Below are 13,704 nucleotides of genomic sequence, written 5' to 3'. Positions count from 1 at the left end.
TAAGAAATAAAACCCAGCTCTAGCAGAGAATTTGAAGCACACAGAATTTGTAGTTCAGCTTTTTTGAAGACCTAATTGTATCAACATTCTAGTGTCCAGTGAGAGAAAGCTAGCATGTTGTCAGGAAACAAAGAATTGGCCCAGGATCTGTGCAGATGCCTGGTGCATAAGATGCCTGAGCATCCTCAGGGATGCCCTGCAGTGTCTTCCTATAAGCTCTGCACATACTCCTGGATGTTTTATCCTTAGGTTACTTCTACCCAGTGTGATGTAAATGTGGTTTAAATAGTTGTCACCATGTGTATTGCTTAGGGAATGGTGGCAAAGAAAAAAGGTCTATACAGTCTCAGTATAGATGCAGGGGTTTCCTCTGAATATTTTAGGCTTCTGTTATTGAATCTGCAGATGGAGCCTGGAGTTGAAAACCATCGCTTAAATGAAGATACTGCCTTGGGTGTTCATTTCCATCTCATTCCTGGAATTTAAACCTTCTGACCTGAATAGAGCAAGGAGTGACAGGTTTTCTCAGCATTCTAGGAAGGAATTGAGAAAAATTCACAGAAGGTGGTTCCTGTGAATGACTAAAGCCAGGAAGGAAGAACTGCTTTATGCAATAAAACTCAGGAATATGGAGAACACAGTGTATCTCCACCTCACACAGTGCACATAAAGAGCCTACAAGACATGAAGGTTTGGGGAACATTATTAAATCTTGTAAATGCAGCAATATTTTGAGCTCACATATGCTAATGTTGGGCCTTATAGTCACTATGTTATACTAAAGAGACTCAAGTATACATATTCACTGATCTCATTCTTGCAGTATTATATGAATCTGTTCTCTCTTCTTTCCTGCTTGCATGGTCCTGCCAACCACATAGCGGTATTCACTATGTTCTAAGGAATAAAAGAGAGGAAAAAAGAAGAAACATGTTATACAAGGTACTTCATAGTGTCAGGTTTAGCTAATACAGATTTTCCTAATCCATTTCAATTGTCTGAAATCATTCTCAATGGATTTTGTAACATTTTCCACATAACAGATAAATACACATATGTAGTTAAAGTTTAGCTATATGTATATGCCTTATGGCTAGTGAATTAGATTATTATTGCAGTTTAAAAAAACAATCATTTGGGGCTGCAGAGACAGCTCAGCAGTTTAGAACATTGATGCTCTTTCAGAACATACTGGTTTCATTTCCAGCACCCACACAGAGGCTCACAACCATCTGAAACTCTGGTTATATTTGATTTAATGGCCTCTTCTGGCCTCTATGGGCACCAAGCAGGCATGTTGTGTTCAGACGTACAAGTAGGCAGAATACTCCTACACATAAAATAAAAATAGAAACAAAGCGTAAAAGCATAGATACCTTTGTTTTTATTTTTTAAAAAAAATTCTGCAGCTTAATGCGGTGCAGATCATTAATTATAATGCAAGGAGTGAATATTATATAGTGTGTGATGATTGAATCATGGTAATGCATATTTCTAAGTCGTCAGCAGTCAGTTATTTTTGTCTTTTGGGAATTCTGCATTCTTTTAGTCATTCTGAAGCATGTAATAGGGTATTTTGCCCAGTAGTTACCTAGTACACTTAAGAGTCAACAGGAACAATTTCTCTACACAGGTTTAACTGACTCCTACCCCATTCAGTTTTTTGCTGTTTCTTTTTTCAACTCTATTTCCAGTCTCAAAACCACTATTATGCTCTGTTTTTCAGCATGGTTGAACATCATTTCTTCCAAATAATGTCAATGGTAACATGTTTGCGTTTAATGTCTTAACAGCGGTTTGGCTTGCTGCTTGTCTACAAGTAAGAGGCCTTGAATGCTTTTTCATTTCTTCTAACATGGAAGAAAGATCCCACTTTTCTCCTTTGCATAGTCATGTCCACCTTAGTGTTGGATCTACTGGGGGCCATTTATAGTTTGTGTGTGTGTGTGTGTGTGTGTGTGTGTGTGTGTGTATGTGTTTATTTTTGAGAAAGTGACTTAATATGTGTCCCAGGGTAGTCTGACACAGGTGTTGTAGCCCAGGCTATCTAATATCATAGCAGTCCTCAATCTTTGGTGTGCTGGGATTACAAGTGTCCATCAAGCCAGCCTAATATTATTTTCATAAATAAATTTCCATTCCATCACTCACTAACTGAGCAACTTTGGGAAATTTACCTTTCCTCAGAGACAGTCTGATAATACAATGTGGATGATAAAATAGAGGGCTTTCCTGGAGAGCCAATTATATCATGTACCCATACTGATTGTCTCATTGTTAAATATTCAATGAGTTCAGTGATCAATCTCTTCTCTCTCTCTCTCTCCTCTACTTCTATCTCTATCTCTCTCTATCATCTGTGATGGTTTGTTTATGTTTGGTCCAGGGAGTGGCACTATTAGGAGGTATAACCTTGTTGGAATATGTGTGTCACTGTAGGCATGGGCTTTAATACCCTCTTCATAACTGCCTGGAATCCAGTCTTCTCTGGGAGCCTTCAGATGAAGATATAGAACCCTTAGCAACTCCTATACCATACCAGCCTGGATACTGCCATGTTTCTGCCTTCATGATAATGGACTGAACTTCTGAACTTATAAACCAGCCTCAACTAAATGTTGTTCTTATAAAGTTACCTTGGTCATAGTGTCTGTTCACAGAAGTAAAACTCTAAGACAATATCTATATTTATATCTAATCTATATATATATATATTTATAACATCTATCTATCCATCCATATTCATGTATCTGTCTGTTTGTCTGTCTGTCTCTCTGTCTGTCCATCCATCTATCTATCTATCCATCCATCTTTATCATCAATTTTACTATTAGTAGAACTCCTTAACATTGAAGTTCTTTTTTCTATTCATATTTCCTACCATTTTTTACTTATTTATCTCATGCATGTACATGGGCACATGTGCATGTGTGTATATGGTATATGCTATAAGGAAATGGTGCATATATGTACAATGCATTTATGTGTGGGGGGTATATGCTTCCATATGTGTGTATTTGAAGGATAAAAGAGAACATTGGGTTTCTTCCTTTATTACTCTCTGTCTTGTTGCCCTGAGACCGGGTCTCTTACTGAAGTGACAGTTCACTGTTTTAGCTAGCCTGGCCACCCAGAGAGTTCCGAAGAACTTCTGATACTTGGTACAGGCACACACGGGTATGCCCAGCCGTTTACTGGGGTTCTAGGCGTTTAAACTTAGGTCCTCAGGCTTGCATAGAAAGTATTCTTATCCAGTAAATCATCTCCCTAGACTGATATATTCCAGTGAATTGGGTGAATTATTTTTTACTTGCTTATGCATGAAGCATGTACATTTTCATAGCATCTGGTTATTTTTCTTATTCTGAGATATGTTATATCTCAGATATATTATGTCTTTCTAGACAGTAATGTCATGCTATTACTAAAATAAACCCATTTGTCTACTTTCTAGTTGTCTGTAGAACATATTAAACAGCAAACTGACAAAACTGACTGAATACTAGGGTCTGCTGCACGTTCCTAGTCATGGCATTAGAAGTGAACATGGAGTGATGTACTTTATTGAGACAAATAACATAAATCAAAACTTACACTGAGAAACAAATTTTCCTCCTTATGTGTACATGTGTGTCCTGTTTCAATGGCTTTTGATTGTGCTTGGAATTCCTTAAATATCTCAGTAGCTACTCTCCTCATTCTATCCTCTACTTAAGCAGATGGTCCCTGTCCGCAGTTATGCAAACAATGAAAGCACACACACACACACACACAGAGAGAGAGAGAGAGAGAGAGAGAGAGAGAGAGAGAGAGAGAGAGAGAGAGAGAAGGAAAGAGAGAGAAGGAAAGAGAGAGAGAGAAATCTTTTATTTCCAGTTGTTTGTGTTGCTTCTGTTTTGTGAGATTTTACCCTTGTATAAGTGTGGGCCAGCCTTTGTGAAGAAAACAATGAGCATCTCCCTCCATTTGTGACTTTGGTCTGTCTCTAGTACCATGAAGATTTTTTAGAACAGATTGTGTTTATCAACTGCCTGTATGCCTCATGTTTAGTTTGTGCACAAACATAGATGGTTTCCACATAGCATGATCCTGGGGAGCCAGGTCTAGATTTCTGAAAGCCAGGTGCTCCTGTCATTAGTGAGGGAACCCTGGAGCTGGGAATTCTTGTGAACTCCTGTGCTGTAAATTGGATTTCTTGTAGAAGAAAACACTCAGCTGACATAAAGCTTGGCTTTCTGGTACCTGTATGGCTGTGAGTTCTTCTCCATAAGTGGCCAATTATCAGTAAGTAACTTTCACAGAACCAGGCAACATAAACTTATTTTTGCTTAGACAAATAATTCCTAAGTGCTGCGTTCCCAAATCCCCTATGTCCTTTAAATAACACATATGTGGCAGTAAGTATTTCTCAGTTGTTCTGTTTTGTGCTGCTCTTTTTCTGTTTAGGCAATTTGGTATTTGTTCTTGTTGGTTCCTATTTCCCACCCTAGGGACACACTCTTTATTACTTTAAAAAAAAAAATCCATGTCCCGTTAATCACCTGATTTCCATTAATCACTCACCACCTCCCTTTTGTTGGTGCTTCTCCTCCCTCTGGCTTTATCCTCCTGCCCACTCTTTCCTTAATTTATGGCTGATGTGATGAGAGGCCTTTCTTAGGAGATCAGGTGGCTTCCTAGCCTCAGAGAATTTCTTAAATGTATTTACAACTTTTATGAGAGTACAGCCTCTCCGGAAGGCTTCCTGCTTGGAAGAGGCCTGCACACATGGCACAGATGTTCACAAAAGCCTGTGAGAGCAGATAAGGGAAGGAAAAACCTCAGCATAATTATGTTGTTGAATAGTTTAGTAAATAGTCATCAACGCTTATTAGATTGAAAAAAGCTTAAAGGAGGAAAGACCTTCCCTTTGAAGGTCTCTATTGTTCCTCCTTGCTTTGATGTCTATCTGTCCATGGAAAATTCAGGTCTTTACTTTCCTTTACTCGTCCATCCATCCACCAGATCTCAACTAAATGAGCAAACATTTTTCTGTGGTTGTTATGCTAAATCCTAATATGGAGATTTGATTACTTCATTAAGTTGAGATATAAAGGGCAGAGATGGATCAATATAAGATAAACAGATAGATAAATGGTAGATATAAGGTAGATAATGGGTGATAGATAGATAGATAGATAGATAGGTGATACATGGTAGATATAAGATACATAGTAGGTGATAGATTAATAGATATTAATCTACTATAATTAATAGATTAATATATAATTATTTGTGCCCTTCATCTGATAATTGATCCCATTCCCAGCAGTAGAACCTTTGCTCTGTGTCCACCAACTACACTATGTAGTTCATTTGAACCAAGTTCACACTGCCTGTTTGCTATCAAGCAACCCAACAGAAAGCCACTGTGACATTCCTGGAGGCATGCCTCCTCGTTTTTTTAATACAATTACTTCTTGGGTTTTGAGATGTAATTAATTAGATGAGTGGAAGCCAAAGGCAAAGGACACACAGGACTTTGTAACTATGAGTGACTGTGGTCATCTGAGCTGTAAGAAGTCATCATTGTGACTGTAAATGCTCTGATAGCCAGAAACCCTAACATTTGTGAAAGAAGATTTAACAGACAGGGGGAAAGAAAACAAAGCATTTGTCCCCTGGCATCTGCAGGCAGTTTAATTCCTAGGAAGGCAGTCGTTAACTGACATCAAGGCCATCTTATTGACAAGTTTTCAGGTTCTGGTCCACACTTTGTCAAGCAAAGATTGTTTATTGCTGTTGCAAAGTTCCGACCACTGCATCCGTCCCCATTTTGACAGAGAACTTCTTTGACTCAGGAAAAAAAAAAAAGCATAATTCAGGCTACTCATCTTTTCAGTTCATCTTTACACATATTCTCTAACAGATGGGCTTCAAAATAACAAGGGGAGCCTTTATATTTTCTGATGTATCTTTTTAAGCTAAGAGAGTGGAGACTTCACAAGGGCACACAGATAGATTCATGCAGCTGTGAGCTGCAGGGCTGATGGGACAATGTCTCTCCACCTCCCACTTCCCTTCCAGACACACACCTCATCCCCTGCAGGACAGCAAGGAATAAACAGTGATGCTTTCCAACAACAAAGGGTGTGAGATGGATGTCAGGACGTTTGCTTCCAGTCTCAGCTGTGTAATCCTGGAACCTCACTGCTGGAAGAGATGTACAGAATTTGACTTGGTTGTGGAGGCTGTGATAAGGGCTTATGAGGCATGGACTTGATCCTTTCCTGGAAAAAAAAATCAGTTCAGTATGTTTCTATCCTTTTGTTCTTTTCTGGGGGGCGAGGGGGAGTGGAGCAAGGGTTTGGAACTGGAGTAGTGCTATGGCTCAAGGGAGCATCTGTGAAGCTCTGTGAGTTTGTATATGGCTATGGGTGTGGGTGTACTGCTGAAAATCATAGGCTATCACTAGCCTTATTAGCCTGAACCTCCTCTAGTAATTGGTTTAGACCAACCACCTTATATGATACATATGGAAACTGAGGTCCATAGAAGCCAAGAGACAGATAAAGATCCTTAGACCTTGAGAAATGCATTCCCCCTTGTTTTACAAGATATTTCTTATCTCAGACAGATTGGTATTACTGCTGTGACAAGAGCTGTATTAAACCTCAGGTATCTTTGTTCTTAAATGAAAAATTAATTCATGTTTTAATCCAGTTATGAATTAGTAATACAATTTAGGCATCCATGGGTTTGAACATCCTTCCTGTTTGGAGGTACCCACCCCACTCTCTGATGCCATCCTATCATCTCTTCCCTTCCCCGTTTCCCTTTATGGCTTCTTTCTGTGCCATGCTAAACTAGACAACGTATTTGCTCAGACACATAAAATGGGGTTGTTACTGCAAATCTGCTACAGCATCAAAGCAACACACTCACATTTTAGACTTAAAATGTGAAAATCTGTACATAGAAGATGAATTCTTATAACCACACAGCCATATTTCAAAAGCAGGAGAGGAGATCATCATCTGAAAGAACACTGTAATGAGTCTCATGCAGAAGCAAATAATTAGCATTGTAGTTGTTTGGGAGTTAATCAACCTGCTTGCCAGTGATTAGGAAATCTCTGCTCACCCTAAACCCAGTTTCCAAGGGGACAAGAGAGCAACACAGCTCCTAACTCTAGCTCCTAATAAGGCAAGAACAGACTAGAAGGGCTCCACATGATCTTGACTTCCCTGAACATGGAAGAATTCTGTACAAATTGCCAGCTTCTAAGGACGTCTCAAGTATTACAAAGTACATCATTTTTTAAAATTTATTTCTTTTATTGGATATTATATTTACATTTCAGATTTTATCTCCTTACCCCATTGCCCCCCCCCCCACCCAGGAACTCCCCTATCCCATCTCCCCCTCCTCCTGCTTCTATAAAGATATGCCCCACCTACCCCCCTAATCCCACCTCCTCACCCTCGAATTCCCCCCAACTAGGTGTCCAGCCTTCATGGGACCAAGGATCTCCATTCCCACCTATGCCTGACAAGGCCATCCTCCCCGACATATACAGATGAAGTCATGGGTCCCTTCCTATGTGCTCCCAGGCTGGTGGTTTAGGCCCTGGGGAGCTCTGGTTGGTTGGTATTGTTACTCTCCTCATGGGGCCACAAACCCTTTCAGCTCCTTCAGTCTTCTCTCTCACTCCTCCATTGGGAACACCTTGATCAGATCAATGGTTAGCTGTAAGCATCTGCCTCTGAATGTCAGACTCTGGCAAACCTCTAAGGAGAGAGCTATATCAGGCTCCTGTCAGCATGAACTTCCTGACATCAACATCAGTGTCTACCTTTGGTGACTGCACATGTGATGGATACCCAGATGGAATGATCTCCAGACGACCCCTCCTTCAGTTTCTGTCCCATACTTTGTCTCCATATTTACTCCCTTGAGTATTTTGTTACTCCTTCTACGTAGGACCAAGGCACCCGCACTTGGTCTTCCTTCTTCATGGGCTTCTTGTGGTCTGTGAGTTGAATCTTGGATATTTCAAGCTTTTGGGCTAATATCCACTTATCAGTGAGTAAATACCATATGTGTTCTTTTGTGGTTGGGTTACCTCACTCAGGGTGATATTTTCTAGTTCCATCCATTTACCTAAGAATTTCTCGAATTCATTGTTTTTAATAGCTGAGTAATACTTCATTGTGTAAATGTACCACATTTTTTTTGTATCCATTCCTCTGTTGAAGGACATCTGGGTTCTTTCCAGCTTCTGGCTATTATAAATAAGGCTGCTATGAACATTGTGAAGCATATATCCTTGTTATATATTGGAGCATCTTCTGGGTATATGCCCCGGAGTGGTATAGCTGGATCCTCAGGTAATGCTATACCTGGTAATTTTACCTGGTAATATTACCAGGTAGTCGGTTATGTCCAATTTTCTGAGGAACTGTTAAACGGATTTCCAGAGTGGTTGTAGCAGCTTGCAATCCCACCAACAATGGAGGAGTGTTCCTCTTTCTCCACATCCTCACCAGCATCTACTATCACCTGATTTTTTTTGATCTTAGCCATTCTGACCGGTGTGAGGTGGTATCTCAGGGATGTTTTGATTTGCATTTCCCTGATGACTAAGAATGTTGAGCATTTCTTAAGGTGCTTCTCGGTTATTCGTGTTTCCTCAGTTGAGAATTCCTTGTTTAGCTCTGATGTATTGTAAAATCTGACATTTTAAAATTATGTGATCTTAAAAGTATATTTGCTTGAAACCTAATTGTGTAATAATTTCATTTTTATTATCATGTATTTTTAAAAAATTCAAACATAAGCAAGGCCTGGTGTTTCATACCTATAATCCCAGAAGTCAGGAGGGGGAAGGATCTTGAGGATCTTCATAACCAAACTAGGTAACATAATGAGACTGTCTCAGGAAATAAAACAAATGTGTGTGTGTGTGTGTGTGTGTGTGTGTGTGTGTACATGCACATGTGTGTATGTGTTTATGTATGTGTGTGTATGTGTGTATCGGTATGTATGTGTGTGCATATATATGTGTGTGTGTGTGTGCATGCATATGTGTAAATATACATTCCTACTGTGTCTTTTTTGAAAATTTTCTTATTTTTGAGTTCATACATATATACAGTAAAATATGGTCATCCCCATTCCTAGCTTCATCTTTCTTTTTTTGTTTTGGGGTATTGTTTCTTGACAACATACTAAGTCCAGTTTGTTCTATCCATGTGTAGTGAATGGGTATAGAGCCATGCACTGGGTGTAGGGGTAGCAATGCCCACATCCTCAAACAAGAATATATGTATATGTCTGTGTATAGATACATTTATTCCATTCTTTTTTAAAACTCATATTTCATTTACTTATCTCACAGATTTTGATCAATATAATATGCTTAAGAAGTTTATCAATCATTATATAGAATCTAAATATTAAAAATGAAAACCCTAAACATATGTTTCTAAAATTGTAAATAGATTGAGTTTTTATTGCTATCATTATCACAAAATTTATTAAGGCTATAAATATCTTGCAGATATGTCAAACAACCACTTTATCTCAAAGTCACATTCATGGGTGCACCATACAATAATATGAGGAGGGATTTTTTTTAAAGAAATTGCTCCTTCCATGTGTAAAATATTTCTTCAGAAGGCAGTGACGTGCCCTAGTGTAGCTCGAGTCATTTGATTTTCCTAGATGCAGGCACTGGAATCTTTCTCACATACATAAGTAGATTAGGTTGGAAAGATTTTTGTATCACTCAATATTTAAATGGTTTCTGGGTATTTCCCTTCCCCCAAAATTACCTGGCCATTTCTCATTAAATACTGTCTTGTGATTTATCCTCTGACTACTCAATTAGTTCAATTTTGCAGAAAGGAAAAACCAACTTTAAAAGAGGATTATTTCTCATTCAGGGAAGATATTCACCTCTCCATTTCTGGAGGTGAATGCAAAGCTCACCTCTTGCTCAAGCTGACACAGTTGGGAAGAACAAATACTCCAGACTCCAGCAGCTGGTATGTTTAGACAAGATGCTTTTCTTTATAGTATGCCTGAACGTTATTTCATGCAAACCTTGGAACTGGAAGTTTAGCTCTCTAGTCTTATGAAAAATGTCCACTGCATAATGTTTTGAAAAGAAATCCTGTTTGCTGAGTCAATCATTGAGAGCCAGCTTACTGTCTTCAAGGTTGAACTTTTTTGTATTTAAATAACCATCCTCCAGGGCATCTCCTGGCCTGGCATGAAAATTCTGAGTTCTGTTAGAATGGGTTGCTAGACCTGGGAGGAGGTTTGCAGTGGTTCTACCCCTGGGAGATCAGGCATCATCTCAGCTGTGTGTCTTATTGATTTCCCTGTGCTTGGTTCTCACAGTACTCTTCTTACATGTACTGAGAATGCAATGGCAGTCTATAGAGTCAATTTTATTCAACATTTTTAAAATTACTTTTTATAATACAGAGCTGTCCCTTCCTTAGGTTATCTATTTGTCCTTGCATAATTTTGCAATAATGGGAATAATTTAAAATGAGCTTAGATACTGTGTGTGGTGTGTGTGAACTGATGAATGGAAGCTAGAGATGTGGCTTAGTTGGGAGCGTGCTTGCCAACAATGCATGGAGTTGCATATGAACTTAATGTGCATGAAGTTCTGGTCTTGATTCTCAGCACTGCACAAAACTGGGCATGGTGGCGTACATCTGTAAATACAGAACTAAGGAGGCAAGAAGATCAGAAGTTCAAGTTTAACTTTGAATACATAGTGAATTTTCGACCAGCCTGGAGTACATGTTACCTTGTGTCAAGAAAAGGGAAGAAAGAAAAATTATCATAAAGAATGTGAGATATGCTTTTTATAGCATTGACTATCTCTGTACTCAGCCATTGCATGTGGCTTAGTTGGTAGAGTGCTTGCCAACTACTCATGGAGTTGCATATGAACTTAATACACATGAAGTCCTGGTCTTGGTCAGGATCTTAGGATGACTGAACTTGATCTTGATCTTCGGATGACAGAATTGAGGGCAGCTGTCATCCTAAGGTAAGTTATTATATTGTCATTTGCATAGTTGACATTGGCCTTGACCAGTAACTTGAACAGAATATCAGGATTTCTACACCCCGTAATTGTTGGGACAGAGGCCCTGTGGCTATGCAGAACACTCAAGCCCAGTGGACACCAGAATCTTCATGTGGGGAATGGGCGTAGGCATAGCATCTGTCAGTTAGCCTTGCATGACTGAATGAATGGCTGAGTGCATGTGAGACACTTTGCACAAGCTTACTCTTGTTCACCATTATAGTAATTAGTGGGTTCCAAATAATAGCCAGAGTGGAAAATAGCACTAAAAGACTAATAGGTCAGTTATATTAAATATTTTGCTTTGTTACAACAGGTTTAAGATCACTGTAAGCCTAACAAATGCAACCATTGGTTTATCATCTACTTATCATCGAGTACAGAAATGCCTTGCTGCCAAGTATATGGAAACACTATTTGTAATAGCTGAAGTCTTGCCAGGAGTTTGCGTGCTTTGGATGATATGATATTATTATTTTGGGGACATTGGGGCTTGATGTTAATTACTGTCTTTTTCTAGTGTCAAGATGCCACCTTGGTTGATGAAGCTTCCTGCTACAAAAGACTTGCTAAAGTAACTCGTCCACATTATATGCTTTAGACTAGGTCTAAAACATCAACTTGTAGAATTTTCTCCAAACTAGATGGGAAATAGTGTAGTTTTTTTTTTTTTTTTCATCTTTTTCTGCAGGGTGTTAGTAGCCATGTCACCAAGAAGAGCTACAGAAATGTCACATTTTTCTATTGTCAAGACCTGTGAATTCTTTGTCCTAATTTTGGTCATTTGGTAATCAGAAGTTCCATTATAGACAGGGTATCTATCTTTTCTAATAGCACCAAAAAGGAAATTAATTATTAATCTTGGCTAGATAAAATATTTAAGACATATACTCTGTTCTGAAACAATAGAAGCCTTTAGTAGTGGGGTTGTTAGGAATTACTTCATTGGGAGCAGTGGGCACACACAGATATCATTGTTCATTTACAGTGTCTGCATGTTGGCAGTCATACCAATTTGCTAACCAAGGCAGGTTCATGATTCCAGAGCAATCAATTAACAGAACATTTTATTGACTTTTACCAAGGCATTGGAAAACTATTTGGCCAAATGTACATTTTTAAGCTTCTTAACTCTCAAGACTAGATCTTACATGTGGCATTTCAGGAAAAAAAAAGCACAAAAATAGTGGCTGAGAGTGTAGCTGAGTTCCACCGTGTTATATATTTTATGCCTTGAACTGTTTATTGGATGCTGTGTTCAAAACCAACACCTAGAATGAAAACAAACAAACAGCATCAAAAATCAAGCAGACAAAAAAATTAAAACAAGAAGTTTAGAAGAATCTGGGAATCAAGAGAAAGAGACTGGGGCACAGATCAAGCAAAGCCATGTCTGCACGCAAGCTGTCCTTTTGCTCATATGTTGGGATTAGCTATGATGTATGATGACACACACAGGCACCTTAAATGCCATCTCCCAAACTGGCTCCAAGTTTGTGTTTTGTCTGATTTCTACTTTTTCATTCTTAAAAGGAACCTATAATGCATATTAAATATAATTGAATCAGTTCCTGGGAAAAGAAACAATTATTGGGTAGTATTTGTTGGGGATTTGGGAGTAATATAGCAGAGTTTAGAAATAGGACCATGTGAAATATTGAGTAGCTGTATCAGATTGTGGAATTAATTTATTGTGGAAGCTTGCTGCCAGTTTTCTAAAGGACAAAGAGTCCAGATTAGTTGGGTTATTTTAGTAATTATTATTTAACATGTGCTAAGTGCCCACAGCATGCTGGTGCCTTCCCATGGTATCAGAAGGCACCATAGAAGGAATGAAACTGGCTGTTGGGTTTAATTAATCTCTCAAGTTAATTGCCAATATGGGGCGCATTTCTTACGTGAGTAAAACTGGAGTGTGAGAAAAGATAATGTCCCTCTCTCATTAAGCTGTCTACGTTAGATTTACAGGGCAACAGTGAGGCCCATTCCAGCTTCGTTTTGATAGCTTTCATTACTGACAGCACAGAGTTAAGTGGAGATCTGGCCTTTCACTGTGAGACTCGATCCAGTAGCTAGTGCACAAACATAACCACCTATATCAGCAAGGCTTCAAAGGGCTGTTTGTAGTTTGATGCTCAGCCTGTCATAGATTCTTTTCCACTAGCCCCAGACTTCTTTTGTTCCTCTAGAGCAGGGGAATTGCAGTACAGGGCCATGCCTGACTCCTGCCAAGAAGGGCAGCCCTTGCCAACTGTAGCCTTCCCTAAGAAGCTGGTTTCTGAGTTCTGTAATGATGTGACTCTGAGGACCTTAGGAACTTCCTTGCACGCAGTCACAGAACTGACAAGTGATTTTTGGCCCTCTCCCTCCCAGGAGTGTGCTTGTAAAGCACTTTGGACAGAGTCTTTTAGAAATGGCTGAGAGAACATCAGTCACCCACAAGAACTGGAAGACCATTAGCATCCACTTCTGAAGGATCTTGGCTTGGGCTCCCTGGAACTGGAGATTGGTGTGAGTAGTGACCAGTAAGGGAAGGCTTTTAGGGAAAAGCAGGCAGTGCATGAGGGAATTGGGGAACAGGAAGAAACTACAAAGGCTCTGTGTTCGTGTGG

The 13,704-nt window shown here is 39.2% G+C and overlaps 1 protein-coding gene across 4 annotated transcripts in view; it reads left to right on the top strand.

The window, feature by feature from the left end:
- Fhit (fragile histidine triad diadenosine triphosphatase) overlaps window positions 1-13,704 on the top strand; it is a 1,459,653-nt gene that overhangs the window by 199,692 nt on the left and 1,246,257 nt on the right. The window contains exon 1 of one of the 4 annotated variants that reach the window (XM_076931536.1): window positions 9,945-10,028. The exons of the other annotated variants lie outside the window; for them this stretch is intronic. Within the exon in view, the coding sequence (XP_076787651.1) occupies window positions 9,960-10,028 (69 nt within the window). The 5' untranslated portion in view covers window positions 9,945-9,959. Of the gene's footprint in view, window positions 1-9,944; window positions 10,029-13,704 lie in introns of those variants that run through there. 4 annotated transcript variants of the gene reach the window in all.

This window comes from Arvicanthis niloticus, chromosome 3, assembly GCF_011762505.2.
Source record: "Arvicanthis niloticus isolate mArvNil1 chromosome 3, mArvNil1.pat.X, whole genome shotgun sequence".
Taxonomy (NCBI): domain Eukaryota; kingdom Metazoa; phylum Chordata; class Mammalia; order Rodentia; family Muridae; genus Arvicanthis; species Arvicanthis niloticus.
The sequence above is the reverse complement of the archived record's forward strand: the minus strand, read 5'-3'. Positions and strand labels throughout refer to the sequence as shown.